This window comes from Hemicordylus capensis, chromosome 2, assembly GCF_027244095.1.
Source record: "Hemicordylus capensis ecotype Gifberg chromosome 2, rHemCap1.1.pri, whole genome shotgun sequence".
Taxonomy (NCBI): Eukaryota; Metazoa; Chordata; class Lepidosauria; order Squamata; family Cordylidae; genus Hemicordylus; species Hemicordylus capensis.
Window position 1 is genome coordinate 397329999 of NC_069658.1, and position 20834 is coordinate 397350832.

At 43.3% G+C, this 20834-nt stretch overlaps 1 protein-coding gene and 1 long non-coding RNA gene across 5 annotated transcripts in view; one reads left to right on the forward strand and one right to left on the reverse strand.

Moving 5' to 3' along the window:
• CACNA1G (calcium voltage-gated channel subunit alpha1 G) overlaps positions 1–20834 on the forward strand; it is a 492338-nt gene that overhangs the window by 460795 nt on the left and 10709 nt on the right. For 3 of the 4 annotated variants that reach the window (XM_053297969.1, XM_053297970.1, XM_053297971.1), the window contains 3 exons: positions 4130–4264; positions 8619–8808; positions 17156–17325. In XM_053297969.1, the coding sequence (XP_053153944.1) occupies positions 4130–4264; positions 8619–8808; positions 17156–17325 (495 nt within the window). The remainder of the gene's footprint in view (positions 1–4129; positions 4265–8618; positions 8809–17155; positions 17326–20834) is intronic. The other variant, XM_053297972.1, reaches the window with a different exon arrangement.
• On the reverse strand, positions 1718–20281 carry LOC128345668 (uncharacterized). The gene is made up of 3 exons (XR_008316573.1): positions 20158–20281; positions 6933–7027; positions 1718–4252 (listed from the first exon to the last, which is right to left on the reverse strand). It is a non-coding gene; the product is annotated as an uncharacterized LOC128345668 (long non-coding RNA).

Sequence of the window (20834 nt, forward strand, 5' to 3'; positions counted from 1 at the left end):
AAATGCTTCCCTCCCTCCATGATGGTGGCAGGCGGCACCCACCCACGGCCACACCCCAATCTCCAGCAACTGTGTGTGCCGCTGCCGCCAGCCATCTCCTCAGGCCGCTGCCACAGTAGTGTGTGGCCAGTGGCCAGGCCGCCTCAGTGGGGAATGGTATGGGGCCACACCACTGCTGCTAGCAGCCTTTGTATCCTCTGCTCCACCAAGCGAAAATGGTGCCAAGGCGGCCTTGCAGGCAGGGGCCGCCTCAGCACAGCAGAGATCCTGGCTATTGCCAGGGGCAGGCAGCTGCCTGGCTGCGTGCTCACTCCAGCCACTCTCTCGACTCCACCTGCCTGCCTCAGGAATGCTGCTGCACGTGAGAGGAGGGGGGGAGCAGCAGTGACGCCAGGAAGAGCGAACGTGTTGAAGAGGTGCAGGCCACCTAGAGAGCTGGGGAAAGGGCCAGCCAGACACTTTCGGCTCTCCACCATAGCAGCAGCGGCTGCCCCTGAGCCCAACAACCAGCTGAGTCAGTAATTAAAATGGTAACTAAGTGCTTGCTGTGTGGCTGCCTATGGTTGGGTGGGGGCCTCCAGAGGGGGCCCCTCCAAAGGCAGGCCTTAGGTCCAGGCTCAAAAATCACCTAAGTGTGCCCCTGGTGTTGTTCAGAGATAGTTGCTCCCTGAAATGAGAGCTATTGTATAGTGTCCATCAGGGCTCCATACTATATCCAATGCTTTTTAACATTTACATTAAACTGCTGGGTGAGATCATCAGGAGATTTGGAGCAAGGTGTTATCAATTTGCTGATGACACCCAATTCTATTTCTCCATGACATCATCGTCAGGAAATGGCATAACCCCCCTAAATGCCTGCCTACAGGCAGTAATGGACTGGATGAGGGTTAATAAATTGAAACTGACAAGATGGAGGTATTCATGGTAAGGGGTCATACTTCAGGGGATATGGTAGCTCTTCCTGTTCTGGATGGGGTTGCACTCCTCCCCAAAGAAACAGTTACGTAGCTTGGGAGTGCTTCTGGACCGTGGCCTCACTCTGGGTTCTCAGGTTGAGGCTATAGCCAGGAGTGCTTTCTATCAACTTTGGTTGATACGACAGCTGTGTCTGTTCCTTGAAGACATTGATCCCAGAACTGTGATGCAGTCTCTGGTTACCTCTAGGCTTGACTACTGCAATGCGTTCTTGTGGGGCTGCCTTTGTATGTGATTCGGAAACAGCGGCTAGATTGGTATCCAGGAGTTTTTGGAGAGACCATGTTATCCTGTCTTAAAACAACTGCATGTCTGCCAATAGGTTTCTGGGCAAAATACAAAGTGCTGGTAACTACCTTTAAAGCCCTAAACAGCTTAGGACCGAGTTACCTGGGAGAGCGTCTTCTTCTGCATGAGCCCCACCACACATTAAGGTCATCAAAGGAGGTCTGCTTCTGGTTGTTGCCAACTCGTCTGGTGGCATTTTGGGAGCAGGCCTTCTCTGTAGTCATCTCTGGGCTGTGGAATGTACTTCCTATAGACATTTGTGGTTTAACATCTTTACCAGCCTTTAAAAGAGCCTTCAAGATGCATTTTTAGCCCAGCTTTTAGTAATTTTTTAAAGTTTTACATTGTTGTAATAGCTGTTTTGTTTTTATTGTGTTTATTTTTGTGAACCACCTAAAGCTTTTGGAGTCAGGCGGTATATAAATTGATTAAATAAATAAATAAGAGAGTATTTTATAGAAAATTATATTAGAATTCTTAAGTACATGCTCCAGGTCAAATTTGTTAGTACAGCTTAAGTTCAGAAAACAACTAGGTTCATGGATGCTTATCAGAATATTCCGTTCTCTAACCCAAAGGAGGTTGTTTTAAACTGAGTTTTTTTAAACTGAAATCTACAAAACCAACATCTCTAGGTTAGATATAAGCAGCTCTGGTCTCCACACTATATCATAAATGATTCATTATTACCTTTGGACACATATTGCTTGAGCACTTAAAGTAAAAGCGCTAATTCTTTGGCATAAAAAAAATAAACTGCTAAGATAAAGGAGGCATTGGAGGACATGGCATAGATGTATGTTTTGATATAACAGTGGCTACTCATATGAGTCAGTTTTATAGCTGTATAGATATTTCCTGCAAATAAGAAAAGAAAACCTTGATGCTCCTGTAGAGATAAACATTAAAATCCATAAATAAGATGTCAAGCTCTGATTGCTTGGAAATTTAACATTCCCCATAAAGGCCAATAAAAATATTGCTTTGGGATGAGAGCAGAGATGGCCCTGCTTTATTAATGGGAACACCTTGGCATGGTCTTTGCAATAAAGTATATGATGGCCTATGATATACAAAGCAATACATTTGTAATTAATCTGACACAGGGCCCTTGAAGTCTTTAAAGGAGATATATTTAGGGAGCATGTTGCAATAAAGGGTTAGATAGTTCATTATAAATTTCATTTTTTAAATAGCATTGACAGTGTTAGAACATACCCACTATAAACCCATTAAAGGGTAGCGGAAAGAGCCACACACATCTCTAATGTTTGGATCAAGACCTCAACACGTTCGATGCCACATAGAAGGGAAGGTTGCTCCAATTTACTTTGGCTTCATCTGTCTTAAACTACCTCCACTTTATCTTTAGCACAGATTAGAATCCCCACTTGGAGACATGCACAGGGTCGCTGGAAGCTATTCCCTACTCTATAAACACCCTGACTGGGTAATTGAAAGAGTAACTATTGTACTCTGTATTAAGAGACTTTGTGGCGGTACTCTGGATCTTGCTCTCTGTAATAGGTTATACTAGTTCTTCACTTAGGGCCAGTTCACATGATGAAAAGAACTTCTTGTAAGTGATAAATCCTACATTCCCATGGCACGAGCGCTTCCAATTTCCATTTGTGTAAACTTGGCAAAAATCAGTTGTCAGGTTAGAACCATGCCAACCCAACATCTACACAGAATCGACAGCCAGAATTAATATCTCACAATCCCAAGTAGGGGTTGGGTTGGTGCAGTGTCAACCCAACATCATCAATTTTTTCCAGGTTTGCACAACCAGAAATTGGGAATGTGCATGCCTTGGGAATTTAACACTTTCTTTTTCATTGGGTGAGTCAGCCCTGGGAATGTTATCATTGATTCTCAGTTAAAAGGGGACTGGCAAAGTATTATTATGCTCTTGAATGCTTCTTTAGAAATAAAACAAACAAATAAATAGAAAAATAAATAGAAATAAAATGCTCAGTGCATGGTGATCACGGTTATTTAGTATTTTGCATAGCAGTTATGAAGCAAACTAAAGAAGCCACATACTTAATGATTCCTAACCCATTCTAGCTATTCCATCAGATTTCTAAGCTAATTGAGTATAGAACTGCACTTGGGATGGTGAGCAAAGTAGATCCCACAATGTCACTATACCATTCAGAACTGAGGAGGACAGAGTACCCCGAACACCAGTCATTTAAATATGAAGGTCAGAATACAAAGAGGTGGGCAACTCATTCCACACTCTCAGTGGGCATGTGGGCTTAAGCATTCTGAAGTGCAGCTCCCTCCACATGGCATAACCTGTTTTGAAACTGAGGAGACTCTGTTAGAAACAGATTATGGGGGTCTGCTGCTCCAGGACAAAAGGTCATTACCATGACCACAACTAAAGTAGCTTCTGGAACCCCAGCTTTCAAAAAAGTACCTTTTTTTTTTAAGGCTTCTGTGTCACTGGCAAAAGACAAGCAGAATATTGCCCAACATTTGGAAGTGGGGATTTCTGAAAGCATGTACCATTCAAATGTAATTAGGCTAGGTTTTAAAAATTAATTTTGGAGCCGTTGATGCTTTAAGTCCCTCGGTTGGTCCCTCAAAAGATTATATTAATCAATGCATCTTTAATGTATGGTTAGTGATTTCCATCTTGCATTATTTGTAAGCCTTTTTAGAATAAGTGAAAAAAGTTTTAGCTCAATTTCCTTATGGCTTTATCCACATAATAATGTGCATGACACAAATGCACTTATTATAAGGGGAAATACCTTAGTATTTAGATAATAATGATAATGATAATAGCTTTCTTTTTTCTCAAAGACATGTGTCCTGGTTTCTTATGTTTGATCATCTCTCCCTTGTTTAGATCCCTCTAGCTGAGATGGAGGCTCTGTCTCTGACGTCAGATATTCTCTCTGAAAATTCCTGGTCCTTAGCTCTGACGGATGACTCTTTTCCTGATGATAATAACACACTCTTACTTAATGCCCTGGAAAGCAATGTACATACACTGGTCACTGTATATTCTGATGTTTACAGGGTTCTAAATACTGTTCTCAAGTGGGTAGCAGCTATGGCATTTTCAGATAAAACAATATTTCTAACCAGCACCTAACCTGTTATTTTAACCAGGCAACATCTTTAATATTCTGTTTTGGGTTACTATCAATATTCCTTCTGAAGTTGATCCCAGATTGTTTTCTTCTATTTAGTCTATCCAGCGGCATCCAAGACAATTTGTTGTTTATCGACGCAAAGAAAATGCCATGACATAAAAGACCCCACTTAAATTCTGTTCCCATGAATATAAACTGTTCTAAAACTAAATGTCTAGATGGTTGGGCAGTGAATTCTAGGACAACTGTTGAGATTTTAGAGGTATCGGACTCAGATCTTCGATGATGATGCTTGAGTCACTTGTTGGTTACCATTTTGATCAGACATTTTGGACCAAAGAATGACCATTTTTTTCATTATGAAACATGTAACCAGTATTTTGAGCCCTGCTTTAACCATCTCCTCCTGAAACATTAGATATTTATAGCTGATGTGTAGCGATCAAGTGCTTTATTTCTGCTGTACAACAGACATAACTTCTCTTCCAACATTTAGTGGATCCATCCTTGTTTTCCCTTGTTCACATGCCTACCTTTAGCTGTGTGTTGTGTTGATGAAATTTCTGTCATTCTAGTAGATTGCCATCATAGTTATTACTTATTTGGGACACATCTCCTTTAAACCGTGACAGTATTTCCCATCATGCTTCATGGCATCATGTCTCAGAATACTACACAGAATATTTTTGAATGGACCATTTTCTTTCAAAATTAGATGATGGGTACAGAGAGGAGCATTTTGACTTCAATCAAGATTAAGCCTTAAAGTAGTTTTCCAGATCTGGAAGACTAGCAGGTTACTTCCATGAGGTCCTATGTCCGTCAACTCATCTGACTGACTGACCAATTTCTTAAATCAGCCCAAATGTCAGTCAACTCGTTTGGTAATAATACCAGGAAATCTGATTTCAGCCAGAAAAGGTATTTTGTTTTAATGTTAAATACAGAGGATTGTAAACAAAATTGAGTGTGCATACCATTAATATTTAAACACTGTGTGGGTTCTCATGAACTGCCTGAGGCTGCCTGATTGGGAATCGGGAGATTTGCCCACTGTAATCCCTCAGTAATCTAGGATTTGATCTCCAGTTGGTGATCCTGGCTAAATGGCAGGTTGGTACATTGCCAACATTGGTGAAAATTTCCGGGTTCTGACAACTGGAAATCGAGAGCACACACAGTGCTCAAATCTCCCAGTTCCCACTCAGGCAGGCTCATGTGGGTTGTGAGAAACTGCCCAATGAATATTGACCAATGAAGATAATTTAAATAGCAACTTTCCAGTTTCAACACTGTAATTCCGTTTAGGAACCCTACATATCAATGGACGCATCATGTTGAAATTCTATTTTAAAACATATGTGTATGGTAAATTTTTGATTCAGCATTTGTTTCAGATATACCTGAACTGGAAAGTAAAATTGATTTAGCTTCTGCTAAGAAAGCAAGCTATGGGTATGGCTGCACCAGCTGATTTTCACATAAATTGTACTAGCAAATACTGTGAGCGGCTTGTGCAGACTACACCTAATCCCATGTCTTGCCTCAACTGTCTTCCACTACTAGCTTTTTGGCACTGAAGTTAGTGCCTCATAAAACAGCTTCTAACCTTACACTGTTAGTAACATAGCAGGGAAGTCATATATGATTAGTGCTCCTTAACACTATGGGACTATTCCCGCAGGCAGGCAGCCGGCCCGGCAAGGCAAGGTTCAATCTACTTTCCCACAGATGACTGCTCCGAGCCCCTGGGGCATGCAAGCCACATGCCCACACTACCAGCATTGTCAGTTGTCCCAGCCTCCGAGAATCCCATGTGTACCACACACTGAGTGCAGTGCACTGGGAGATTCCCCCAGGGAACAAGCACTCTAGGTGCCTGTGTCTGCATCCTGGGAGCTGGGTTAAGGGCACGTTTGTGCTCTTAACTTTGGCTAAAAGCCAGGCTGTGGCACTGGGTTTAGTGCCGCCTCAGCAGCACCAGGATCTGTGTCGATCCTGGCAGTTCTCACAGGCAGCCAAGCCCAGGCTTGACTGCTTAAACCAGAGCTTGACTGCTCGAGAGAACAGCCTCTATGAATGGTTGTTGGGGCAAACATTGTGATGGGCCCTTCAGGCCAGCCATTATCACATTCTTCTCCTTCTCAACATAGTACCAGGTTTGTTTGTTTTTTGTATTAGCATTTTGTTCATGTTGATCTATTCACTAAACTCCACCTGAACTCCTTACTTCCACTTTCCCCCCCTTGCCTTGTACAATCTCTAGTTATTTCACAATGCCAGAGAGACATCTGATGGGTCTCTCTCTCGGACTCACTTTTTCTTTTATTGGGCACATCTTAGCACAATTAGAGGGAGTTTAGAGGAGCACAGACTTGTGTGTTGATTTAAATTGTATGTTGGGTATTTTGAGCCCAACCTCAAAATACAAAGTGTAGCCCACTAATTATGTGTGGAGGAAGACCTTACATGAATGTAAAAATACTTGCATGAAAACAAGAAGGAAAAAAATGAGAAATAAAATATTAAGACGGGATGCTGATGAAGACATACCTTAAGTAGAACAACAGATGTCAGTTTCATTTTATAACAGAATTCCCTCAGATTTCAAATACATTTGCTGAACCCATCCAAGCTTGGGCCAATTTCTACAATAGAAAGCAAAAACATTACTGCACCACAGAGAGAGAGACAGAGAGAGTAAGAGAGTGTCACTGAATTCAGAATGAGATTTGCTCAACTAACTTCAACTGGATTAGCATATAATCTGCATCAGGATTCAGAACAGAAACTCTCCATTAATGGAGTAGAATTGACTGTGTTCATATGAGTTATTAGATACCGAAGAATCTCATATGTAAATAATCACCATAATGAAGAGGGAAATTCACTCCACGAGGCAGGGAAGTCGTAAGTGACCACTGGTGACACAAGACCTCTCTGTGCCTGTGGCAATAGCAATAGCACTTAGCACTTACATTTATATACCGCTTTATAGCCGGAGCTCTCTAAGCGGTTTACAATGATTTTAGCATATTGCCCCCAACATTCTGGGTACTCATTTTACCGACCTCGGGAGGATGGAAGGCTGAGTCAACCTTGAGCCCCTGGTCAGGATTGAACTTGTAACCTTCTGGTTACAGGGCGGCAGTTTTACCACTGCGCCACCAGGGGCTCTTGGTGGCGCAGTGGTAAAACTACCTGCCCTCCTGTGCTCACCCTTCTCCCCCTTTTTTTCTTTTCTTTTTTTAAATCAGAAAGGAGGGTGTCTTGTTGCCTCACTGACAGCCCAGTAATTTGCTGCCTGAGGCGACTGCCTTGCCTCACCTCATGGGAAGGGCCAAGCCTCTGTGTGACTGGCTTAACCTACTGCAGAAATGTCTCTTTTTTTGCTTAAAAATATCATGTTTTACCATGCACACACTAATTAAATGTTGTTTTGTCATGCAAGAAATAAATTAGAAAACCTAGGCGATTTGTACAGTAATGCAAGAGATTTTTTGGTAGATAATTTTTCAGTGACTAAAACAGGCAAAAAGAGGTCAGAGACTCTTCTCATTGAACAATATTGTCACAGTCCATTTTTAGCATTAACAATATAATATTTTGGGGTTTTTTTTAAAAAAACAACCTGTATTTTCCTTGTTGCTAGAAATACAACATCAAGTCCCTTTGTAATTTTGCTTTTCTATGTGGCCTATTTTTTAGCAATACAAAGTCAATGAAGGTCAAAATAGGATACATATTCCATAAAATGCATGTATCTTCTCACTTAAGACATTAACTAGCATCATGTACATACCCCTGCAAAAGTTTCGCTTATTTTGGGTGGGTGGGGAGGTTTTCTTCTTCAATGTAGATAACCACAGTTTTGCAAAGCATGCAAGTTGTACCAGGCCTTGAGGCATGATGTTTGTGTTTCAATTAAATCTGAAATAGTCATGGTTTATAACTGCAGTGTTGTTTCTCTGTTTCCCTGTATTGTATCCCCCACCCCCACCCCCCATTTTAAATGTGGTTTGTTCTTTGTGTGGTGATTTATTAACAATATAAAATTAGGGCTGTTACTTCCTGGTCAACTCATTTGTGCAAATTTCATTTGGTTTCACTAGAATGTGTGCATTCTAATAACATGCATGCTCACTGTATCCCATGTCTGTTGCCATGGTTGTCACTAAAAGTTCCAGCAGGTAGCACCTTTTCTAGTTCTTAAATGTCTCTCTTCTTTTTCTTTTTCAGGTTGATATTCCCTCCAGAAGCAACCCTCTGACTCTCTCACCAAGCAAGGATCTGTTAAGTGTAAGAAAGCCTTCTGTAGGTCGCACCCATTCATTGCCAAATGACAGTTATATGTTTCAGACTCCAGGTACTGGCACCTATGACAACGCCTCTGGAGAAAAGAGCTCCTCCCATCAAAAATCTCAGTCAGGTACAATGAATTTACCTCAGAAAAGTCTATACATGCACAGATATAGGTGTCAAGTACCAGCCCTTGAATCTGCAGCTGGCAGGATGGGTGTGTGTGTGTGTGTGTGTGTGTGTGTGTGTGTGTGTGTTTTAAAAAATGTATGTGGAAATATCGCATACATTTAAAAGCTATCTCATCCATTCCTAAATAGGAGCCCAGTTTTGTGGCCAACTGCTCTGCTTGAGGGGTTGGGCCATTAATTGTTTCTGAAGATTTGCTGTGTGCATCTTAGGGCTGAACTGGACACAAACCAATACTCACCCTTCATGACTTTTTTTTCTTTCAGAGGAGGGTGATATGAAGAGGACAAGTGGAAGTGGGGTGCTTTACCTTTTCCCCGTTTGCTGCTTCTTTGCAGCAAATCTCTACCCCAAGTGGCTGATACCCTGATTAATATTCAGACTTTTAGTTGCTTTTTTAAACTCAAATTTACATTTTATTTGTTGATTTTAAAGTTTATACATGTTTTAATTAGTCATGCACCACCTTGAGACTTAGTTATAGGTGATTCAGAAATGTGTTAAATAAAATACCATGCACCCCCCACCAAAAAAAAAGATGCATGAGTGCAATGGATGTGCCCCATTTCTGTTTTGCAGGTACTTGCACGGGGGGGAGGCGGTTTGGATTTTAGCCTCTCTCCCCTTCCCCTGGAAGGTTCTGTGCAACCTGCCATTATGTCTCTGAGGGCTGCACAACCTTCAGGGACATATTTCTAACTTTGCACAGAGCAATTCAAGAGAACGGGAAACAGGTGAAAATTTCCCCTTGTGCATAGGTACCCGTGCTGCAAATGTGGAAATGCTTCTGCTGAAGCTTTGCAGCATTAATCAGGATGCCAGCCACTGCTATTTTTCCAGGGGTGGGGGTAGTTGTTGGGATTCAGTTACACATGCCGTGTATAGTTATGAAAGTTTTCATTTTAGGGATTGCCATTCAGGGACCTTCTTAGACATTATGCAATGGCAAATTTGAGTTTGCCACAGCCATCTAATGGCGCAGCAGGGAAATAACTTGACTAGCAAGCCAGAGGTTGCTGGTTCGAATCCCCGCAGGTATGTTTCCCAGACTATGGGAAACACCTATATCAGGCAGCAGCCATGTAGGAAAATGCTGAAAGGCATCATCTCATACTGTGCCAGAGGAGGCAACGGTAAACCCCTCCTTTGTCTCCTACCAAAGACAACCACAGGGCTCTGTGGTCGCTAGGAGTCAACACCGACTCAATGGAACACTTTACCTTTACCTTTACTGGAAGTACACTCATGGTGGATCCACAATCATTCTTCTTTGTCCCCATTTGGTTTTCACCCTTGGAATTCTCAAGTGTACAATAAAAATATTTTAGGTGTACACCTACAGAAAATAACAAGCTCTCATTTCTTAGCTTTCCTTGTAGCTCTAACAACCATTCAGATGTAATCAGGGCAGCCTCATGTGAGCATTTACTAGAAGTGGTTACACTAATGGGGTGGGAAGGCAAAACCACATTACACCAACAATCTCTAATTTCTATGTCAAGCTGGGACTGGACAGTGTAGGATTTGTGGAAAATCAGGACTGCTACCAAAACAAGCAGCTCCATATCTCAGTCTCTCCCCGGTCATGTCTAAACTTGTTACATGATGTTATCGGACTGCTCATTTACCCTGCTAACTCAGGGGAAGTTATTTCCCCACCTTATTTTCATTCCCTGCTAATTGAGCAAAGAGGCAACTTTTTAAAGTGGTGATTCTCTTTATTTAGCAGGGGGAGAGCAACTGGCCCTGTTGTGAGCCCTTGGGGGACAGGGAGCCATCTTGTTTGTTTGTTTATTTGATTTCTATACCGCCCTTCCAAAAATGGCTCAGGGCGGTTTACACAGAGAAATAATAAATAAATAAGATGGATCCCTGTCCTCCAAGGGCTCACAATCTAAAAAGAAACATGAGATACACACCAGCAACAGTCACAGGAGGTACTGTGCTGCAGGTGGAGAGGGCCAGTTACTCTCCCCCTGCTAAATAAAAGAGAATAAAAGAGAATCACCGCACATTAAAAGGTTCCTCTTTGCCAAGTCAGTTTGTTTATTTCTATGTAAACCGCTTTGGGAACTTTTGTTGAAGAGTGGTCTATAGATATTCATCATTGTCGTTCAAATGTCCCACCCCCACAAGTTCCAGCTAATGAAATGGAGCAGGGTAGAATGTGGACAGGGAGGCTTGCAGTGTAATTAAAGGTACAGTAAAGTGTGCCGTCAAGTCGATTTTGACTCCTGGTGCCCACAGAGCCCTTTGGTAGGATACAGGAGGGGTTTACCATTACCCTTAGTGGGGGGGCGGTATCCTGCACAGTGTGAGATGATGCCTTTCAGCATCTTCCTATATCGCTGCTGCCCGATATAGTACCAGTGGGGATTTGAACCAGCAACCTTCTGCTTGTTAATCAAGCATTTCCCCGCTGAGCCATTAGGTGGCTCACAGTATAATTACATCTCACTAAATATATTGCAAGGGATGAAAGAGAAGGAGATGCAGGGTTGCTGGTTTCTGTATCTGCCATATTGTTAGCCTGAGTGCTGGGGCCCCCTGCAATGGCAGCATGAAACAGATGGAAAACATCTGTATCCCCTGCAACTAAAATGTTGCAAGTGCACCATCTTCTTTGCTCTTGCTCACTGCCCCAAAACAGCACTCTCTAGAAGTCCCAGTGAACAAAGTAGAGCTTATTTCTGAGTTTAAATGCTTAGGACTGGAAAATAAATCCAGTTTCTCTGCACTAGCTTTTAATGCAAGACATTTTTCAGGTTCAAGAAAAAGATTTTTTCCAAGTGCCATCATCCTGTGTAGTCCCGCAGGGGCATAATTTTAGAGTACTGTTCAAAATGATACAAAATACGAAGAGATTACTAAAGGGATATTGAAATTTGCATAGTAATAGGAACATTTACAGTTTAGCAGCAGGAATAAAAATGTGGGAAGTATCGTTATTAGGTAAGAGCAGTGTAGCTTGACACCCTAGCATAATATGGAATAATTTAGTTCAAATGTAACATCCAAAGTAACTTGATTTCAAAGCTTTTCAAAAGATCCTTCTCTCAGAATGGCAAAGATTTCTGAAACACAGCATCCTTCTCCTTAATCCAGATTGCCGTTATGGTGACAGTGTGCTCCACTCCACTCACCAACAGAACACAAAACTCCTTGATAGTCCTTTTTATACCCGGAAAAGGCATTTATGAAGTGGGTTCCCTGTGTGCTGTTAGGCTAACTGGTAACAACTGAACACAAGATACTTGTTTTATACCAATGGTGGGCTGCCTTCAGGGGCGTATCTAGGGTAGGGCAGGCAGCCATTTGAAGGGGGTGCCATTTTTTAAAATTAAAAAAAAATTAAAGTGGCTGCCCAAAACAAAATGGCTACCACGCATGCTCAAATGGCCTCTGTGAGGCCCTAGGCCATGCCAGGCCTCACAGAGGCCATTTGAGCATGCACGTTGGCCATTTTGTTTTCAGCAGCCTTAAAAAAAAAAAATTAAAAATGGCCACCGCACATGCTCAAATGGTCCCTGTGAGGCCCTAGAAGACAGTGGGGGAGGGGGAACCTTTGCAGACCCCCCCCCCCAGCCTTTAGGAAGCTCCCTGAAGGGGCTACAGGTAATTTTAAAAAAAAATTAATATAAGTCATTGTACACATATTCAGATTGGCACTATGTACAGAGAATCAGGGCTTGTGAATACTGAGCTGAAGCTTATGAACTAGGATTGTATTCATTTGCTCTTACTTTGCTTCTTGTGATAATTGATTTAAATGTGATGTCTTAATAATATGGCTATTAATGGTGAGTTTGTCTTTGAATCAGCGTGGAATCCTTAGTATTAAGGCCCACTGGGAGTTTCTTGCTCTCTTTCTCTCATTTTAATTGTCTTTCTGAAATACTAGAATATATTCCAAGCAGTGACACAGTTTACTCTGCATACTCGAATGAATCAATATCCTTTAATTATTTTCAGAGTATCTGGGAAAAGTCAAACTCTCCATTTATTTTTAAAACTTATGTAATAGTGATGCTACAATGCATAGTAGAGAATTAGACAGGCACTTCTGTTTAGTTTTCCAAGTACACCTGCACATAGTATTTGGGTATTTCATGAGCCCCAGCATACTGAAATTTGTAGTTTTCCAGCATTTTTTGGTCTGGCTACATTGACTGATAAATAGTTTTTGAAATATTAAAAGATTAACGAGCTTGACTTGTATTTTTGAGCTGATATTATGGTCAAGTTATCTGAAAGATGGGTGTCAGATGTTTAGACAGGAGGCGCAATTTCAGTGCTTGCCCTAGGCTCTATTTTCCCTAGATATGCCTCTGGCTGCCTTCAGTCTTATTGTGGCCTTTAAAAATACAACACCTGTTTGACATGTTTTGTTTACAAAACAAGTGTGCATTCTAAGGACCAATGATAACAAAGGCATAGAAACTCTATGCGAAGTGATCCTGAGTATTTGCTTCACACCCATACTTAGGTCAGGTGAAGCAACAAGGCAGCTTGGATCATGAGCTCTCCAGTGGAGCTGTTTGAAATGCAGGCTTATGTGGTCTGTGAGAGCCTCACCCCTCCTGCCTCTTCAGTACAGCCCCACTCCTGAGGAGGCACCAGAGTCAGCAGCAGCAGCATCCTCCATTGGGAAGGAGGCCTTGAAAGGCCAGGCAAACACTTCGCTTTTGGAGCTGGAACTCTGTCCTAGTGCATGTGCCTCTGCTGCCAGGGTCACAGGCTATGGAGGGGTCTCTGAGGCAGGCCAAAGCTGCACCAAGAGGTGCTGAGTCTGCAGTCTGGGCTCTTCTGGTGGGGGATATCTGCCTCCAGCCCTGAAGGACACAGGGGATGGCCCTTGGAATCAGGTGTCCAGGCCAGGTTGGGCTTCTCCTCCCCCTCTGATAGGGTTTCTTTGGAATCTGTGTACAAGTAAACCCTGACACTGGATCAGACCAATAGTTTACCCTAATCCAACATCCTTTACAGGAATCTCAGCAACTAGCAGGTACCAGCTGGTTCACCAGAAACTGGCCACTGGCCCATTTCATAGTATGGAGAAAGTAGTGAGAGAGACTTTTTCTTGCTCTCTCATAAATACTGGAACCAGATGCTTTCCAGATTACACGCTGCAACAGTGCTTCTGTACTGCCTGCATTCCAATATCACTGTCAGTAAGGTGCCGTCCATTTTACTGATGCCCTATTTCAGGTTTTATTGCTGCACTGCAGCGGTACAACGTTGCATCTGCGCTGCAGGAAAATAGCAGTATTTCTCCATTGTAGAAGGATTGCAACGATGTTTCTGTGGTATAAGTGGCATGGTGTGAATGGTTCATTCAGCGAGGGGGGAGGGATCTGTCCATATTGCCCCTTCCCACTTTGATTTTGTTTTTAACTTTTTATTTTATCTTGTATTTCTTATTTTTTCTTATTTTTCATTGTGCAAAGGAGGAGCAGTGGGTGGGCAGGTGGCCACCCCTCTCCACTGCCCTCTGGAGCGCTCCCTCTTCGGGGCTCAGGGAGAGGGTCAGGCGGAAGCAATTCTGAGCTCGCTGAAAGTGAAGGTGGCAGTGGCAGCTCTTTGCAAGGGGGATACTTTGCAAGGAGAAGGAGCCTTATCAGCCAATCGAAGAGGCAAGCCTCTGCCTGGGCTTGCTTTGCTCACTGCTTTTCGGAGACAAAGCAAGGGGGACAGCTGCCTCGACTGCCCTGCTGCCACCCTCTTGTCCCAAATACACCTGATCCCCAACTCCCTTGGTGTTTATCTAGGGGCCCTCTCTGCCATTGTTCTTTGTTTGTTTTGCAAGAGCGCTTGTGCAAGCAATGCTACAATTAAGTTTTTGTTTTGGAATGGCGATTTCCCCTCCTGACAGCTTTGCGCAAGGCAGCCCAGAATTTCTTTCTGTTAAAAAGGTTGTCATGTCATCCCCCTGCCCACTCCGTGACCCCATTGACCCAAAATGGAGCAGGAGAAGGGGGCAGATAATGTGGTTCAAGGAGAATATGGACACCCCCTGCCTGTAAACCACGTTGCAATGGACAGCAATATGAACAGCCACCAGCCTACCATGAAGCATTGAACAATCCTTTACTCACGGTTTAAAAATTGCACCATTCCATCGCACCTTGCAACACTTTTTAATGTCACAATGCTCATAATCTGGAAAATGTCCCAGAGTCATTTGATGAAACTGATTTGCAGGGAATTCAAGACTGGCAAAAACACTTTTGCAGTGTTCTTTCCATTTAAGGGTATTACATAACACTGTTTCATTTCCTGGCATAGCTCAGTACCTGGGAAATTGCCGTTTTTTAGAGTTGGATGAAGGGGCCTCCATCTGTTTATTATATGCAATTCTCTAAAGTGCTTCAAGGTTTGTAAAGACATACATCACCAATATATAATAAGAACATGATATTACAAGCTGGAAAAGAATTTTGTGTTAGTAAATTTAACCTTTGCAGAAGACATTTATTTGAACAATCCCGCATAATGAGGTTGATATTCTGGGAAATATTCCAGGACAAATGAGATTGCCTTCTTTGGGAGACATAGTCCAGATTTAAATGAACTGCTTTTTGTTTGGAAAAAGGTAACAATTATTGTGGGCTTTGTTGGAGAAAGTTTTTACAGGGTCAGACTCATTACAAATGTTGTGATCCACCACCCAGAAATAAGGAAACAATCTGAAGACTGATACATGTTGCCATTCAGTATTTTATTGCTGGATTACTTCCTGAATGCTTGATCCAGAGCCAATTGGCACACCAACTTTGCGGTTGGTCCCCAGAAGTGTGTCTGTGGGGAAATCCAACAGCCCCATGCTACACTCTACCACCCACCTACACACACACACACACACACACACACACACACACACACTTTGTGTTGTCTGCAACCTGAAGACCTCAGCAGAGACTCTGCTGCTAGATGTTGCTGCCTATGCACCAGGTGCACAAGGAAGCTGGGAGCCATGGGAACTCATTCTTCCATGGTTCCCAACGTATCCAGGCACACCTGCACAGCAACATCAGGAACCTGCTGCAAGGTGGAACTTGCAGTAAGAAATGAAACTCATCCTCCTTCTTCAGTAAGGAACACAGGAGGACACCGAAGGTTCCTGAAGGCTGCATCCTGTGTGGAGCCTGGTAGCCATGCTATTAGTACATGCCTGTGTCTGGGGACCTCTAAAGTAGGGATTCTCAACGTGTAGGTCCCCGGATGTAATTGGACTTCAACTCCCATAATTCCAAACCAAAGGCCACTGGGGCTGGGGATTGTGGGAGTTGAAGTCCAATAACATCTGGGGACCCACACGTTGAGAAACCCTGCTCTAAAGGGTCTGATTTGCATCCGTTTCCAAAACAGAGATATAAGGAGCTGGCCCCAACATCCAGACTCTTCTGTTCTGGACCCTGGATGCATTTATTTGTTTATTTTTCACACTCTTCCTTATATCCCACTCTTCCTCCAAGGAGCCCAGAGCAGTGTTAGTCCATACACAAAAAATACATGGTCACACAATATTGTAGGCACACAAAGTTATGTAGTTTGCTCTCTCATTATTAAAATTTGAAGCCAGGAAATTGAGGTCTGGTGTCCAAAGGGCAAAGATGATATAATTTCTTTGTAATTCCAGAGAACTGCTGACTGGTGTTTTTTTTTTTTTAATGTTTAGTTTAAAATAAAGAATCTAGCCTACCTATCATAGCCAATGTACAATCAGAGATATTTCATAGTAGTAATACTTATAATCGTCTTGGATTCAAAGATCCTGCAGAAAGTATTTCTATGGGGAGTGGGTTTGATTATCCATTTGTAAGCTTCTACACCAGGGGTGGGGAACCTTGGCCCTCCAGCTGTTTTTGAACGACAACTCCCACCACCCCCTACTACAGTTCCCAATAATTGTGGCTGGGGATGATGGGCATTGTAGTTCAACAACAGCTGGAGGGCCAAGGTTCCCCACCCCGATCTACACCCTCAAAAGGTTTATCTGAAGGGTCTTCCCAACTCTCTGGAGTTTGCAGGGAGTAAGGAGGCTGCAGGGAGCGGAGAACTGGCGATCCTTCTCCCTGCAGATGAGCTGAAGTGCCTTCTGCTTGTACAGCAGGATCCTTGGATCCAAGCCCAAGTCTTAGCTGTAAGCCATAATAGCACAGGTTGATATATGCAGGCAAACTTATTAAGTACTTTAGAAAAAGACAGAACATGATATCATTAGAAAGTTAATTAAGAAACTGAGTGTGTGATATCCAAGCTTCTAGTTTCCCATTTTTCTCTCTTAGGCTCAACAACATCGGTGCAGTCTCAGCCTGCAAACATTGATGCTCTCCTCCAAATTCCAAGAGATCTCCTCCACTATCTCAAGCCCCAATACCATCTTGACTGGGCAAGCCAATCCAAAGTCCCTTCACCCGTGCATTCTCCTTCTGCAGAACGGTTACTTCGCAGACAGGTAAGCAGAGCTGTTGCTGTTCACTTCCTCCAAGTTTTATGCCAATGTATTACCAGGCTGTGGGAATCTATGCTTTGGGCCTCAAGGGTTGTCAGAGGGAGCTACAAAATTCCTTTGGAAGGACGTAAACTTTTGGGCAATTCAGGGTTGACAGATGATTCCATGAACTTGTTGAGATGGCTCTGATCTCAGGAGCTGCAGCAGTGCATTCAGGCCATTTCAGCATTTCCTAGAGCTTTTCCAAACGGTGAGCTTTTCTGTGGCAGGGCAGTGGCTTAACTTTGCACAAGTTAGGATGAGAGGATATAAACCACCTTCATGCACATATAAGTGTAAATAAGCAAAAAAAATCCAAGTAAGCCTGGGCCGTTCACATTGCTGCTTCTGCCACGCCCACTGCCTTTGCCTTGCCCATCTCAGGTGCCCAGCACCCACCCAGCGAGTGGACACCTGTCCAGCCTCTCACTGGCTTGCCCAACTGGAGCAGTTCCTTTCTCTCCCACACAAGCGAGCAAGCAAGCTCGCACAAGAGAGAAAGGAACCACCCCACCCCACTCTCACTCACATGAGAGTGAAAGAACCCGCTCTGCCCAGCTTGGCAAGCCAACAAAAGGCTGGAGGAAGCAGGGGAGGAGAAGGCTGAGAGGGAAGCGGAAGCAGAAGGAGGTAGATGAGGCAGAGGTGAGGAAGACTAAGGCAGTGAGTGGGCACCTGTCCACAGGGGGCAGAAATGACAGAGTATCCCACAAAACCGGTTTTTTAAAGTGCAGTTTTTGAAGGAGGCATTTACTACACATTAAGAGCAAATCATCAAGGACAAAAAAACAGAATAATACCACTGGCTGTGTGAACAATATCTTGCTGTTGCAGTATTGAAGTTGCTGTAAAATTCTGCTTTGTATGAACATGCCATGACCCTAAGCATAGGGAAGTGCCATAAAGTCACTGTTTAGTAAAGCCCCTGGTTCATTTAGGGCCAGGAGGGGCTGTGCAATCCACACAACTGGCTTTCTGAAGTGTGCACAAAGGTGGTTTTGGAGGGAAAGGGCATGCCTTTTCTTTGCCAACAGGACAACATTTACCCTTTTATGTATCACTTATTCTGGGCATCTCAAACTTGGTTCCCCAGATGCTGTTGGACTACAACTCCCATCATCCCCAGCCACAATGATCTTTATCTGGGGGTGATGGGAGTTGTAGTCCAGCAATATCTTAGACCCAAAATCTGGGAACCCTTACCTACCAGGTTTTGCCTCCTGACTACACCCAAGGCCTATCCTTATGATGCTTCTCTCAGTCAGTTGTCCTCATGATTGCATCATATGAGACCATAAGGTAGCTGATCACCAAACTGAATTATGCAAGACCCATGAATATCAACTACTGATATGACTACATCACATCATCATCATATCACTGAAGAAAAATGGAGTGTTCTTATTCACTGTTCTTTTAATAACACGCTATTATGCCAGACTTTTTATTTAGCAGGATTGGCAGCTTAGCACTGCAACATTTCAGGATGATATGGACTTCTGTCCATATTTTTTAAAACGCTAGATTGAAAGTATGCAATGCAAAGTGCAAAAGATCATTTTTCATTTTCCCGAAATAGCATATCATGCCAGTGATTACTTAATAACTCAGTTTATTCATTCAGGCCATTACCTTCCTTTTCCACAATGACAAAATAATGCAGCTAATTGCTTGAGCCCCACAATGTGAATAGGAAGCTCCAAGGTGAGCAGTTTACATTAATCTAGAGTATTAAATTGACAGGCTAAATTCCTAAAGCGTATTAGGCTAATGCTGAGCCAGCCTGCCAGCCTAGGGTACACTAACAAGGAATCTAATTGATTTCATGGTTCCATCCCATGAATGTGCTCCTCGACATCTGAGAATCACAGTCCAATCCTTTTGAATCTGTGCTGCCAGCATAAGAGATCCTATTAGCCATCGTCTTTTCATTCTTGGCCACTAAAATGAGTAGCTGAGGACTGAGCATTTTTAGACAAGTTGTGATTAGATGGAAGGGTTTAGGCTAGCATTTTCAAAAGGCATTTGGGGCTAGAAATTCAAATGCACGAATGCTGCAAACAGAATACCTCCTGTTTCATTTCAGTCAGCACCTGAATGCACTTTCTGACAGTTCGGAGTTTTCTGAGTGTGCTCATTCAGCATACCTAGAACCTGAAGGTCACTCAGCACCCTAACAAAGCCCATTCTGATTATCTGTGAATTTACATGGCAGATGTGGAAATTTCTGGGCTGTCCACAGCTGCCACATTTCACACAGGGAAAGGTGTGAAGTTGGAGTTACAACATTGGTCCCAGCCATACCTGTGTTCCCCACGTCCTTTCCTTCACTTCTGACTGTGAGGCAAAGTCTTAATTGGCAACTTCTTCATTCTCAAGTAATTATACTAAAAACAACTGTGAGGGTCCTAGTATATATGTGCCATGTTTCGCTCTGAAATTTTTGTCTTATTGTTTGTTGTTGTTTTGTATATTTACATCCTGATTTCCAACAAGAAAAGTTCTCAAAGCAGTTTACATAGCAAAAGGAATGGGGCGGCGGGGCAGGGGAGATGGTTCCATGTGGCATGGGACCAGGTGAGCTGGTGGCAACTGCAGACAGACCTCTCCGGATCATCTCAATGGGCAGTGGGGCTCATAGTGAAGAAGACATTCTTTTAAATACCCAGGGCCTAAGTTGTTTAGGGCTTTAAAGGTTATAACCAGCACCTTGTATTTTGCCTGGAAACTTTTGGTAGCCAGTGCAGTTCTAATATAGGAATAATGTGGTCTCTTTGAGATGACCGAGAGACTAACCTGGCTCAGGCGCGTAACAATGATAGGGCAAGGGGAGACAGTTGTCTGGGGGCCCCACTGCCTGGAGGGGCACCCCAGGGACACCTCATGTGATTCCCCATTGCCCCCTGCCCAGCCCCATAGCCTCTCAGCCACTTGCCCTCTTCGCCGTCTCTCCTGCTTGTTCTGCTGACCCGCAATCGAAGCAGCAGGCAAGCTGCCAAGAGCTCCTTTTCTCCCGCCTCTCAGCTGATCGGCGGATGGGCGGGGCTTCCACGGAGGCCTCCGTGTAGGCCGCAGTGAAGCCTGAACTCGAGTAGGGCCCAAGCAAGCCAGGAAGGAGGAGGCAGCCAGAGTGTTCTCTGCAGCAGAAGACCTCTTGCTGCCCTGCTTAACCCAGACCAGCATTTGCCAGGTAGAGTGTGAATGCCTTTTTGTGGTTACCTTTCCCACCCCCCGCCCCCATATATAGGGATCTGCTTGCCATAGGGCTTGGATATGGGGGGGGGACCGAGAAGTCTCTGAATATTTATTTTGAAACAGCTTGGAAAATTTGCTGACTTAAAAAAAGCTATCTAAAAAGTCCTATAAGTGGCTTGTTTCATGGCAGAAAATTGCAAAAACTTCTGGAACAGTATTTTATTAATTTTATTTATTCATTCATTCATTTATAAATGCACTTATGTTCAAGTTGTCTT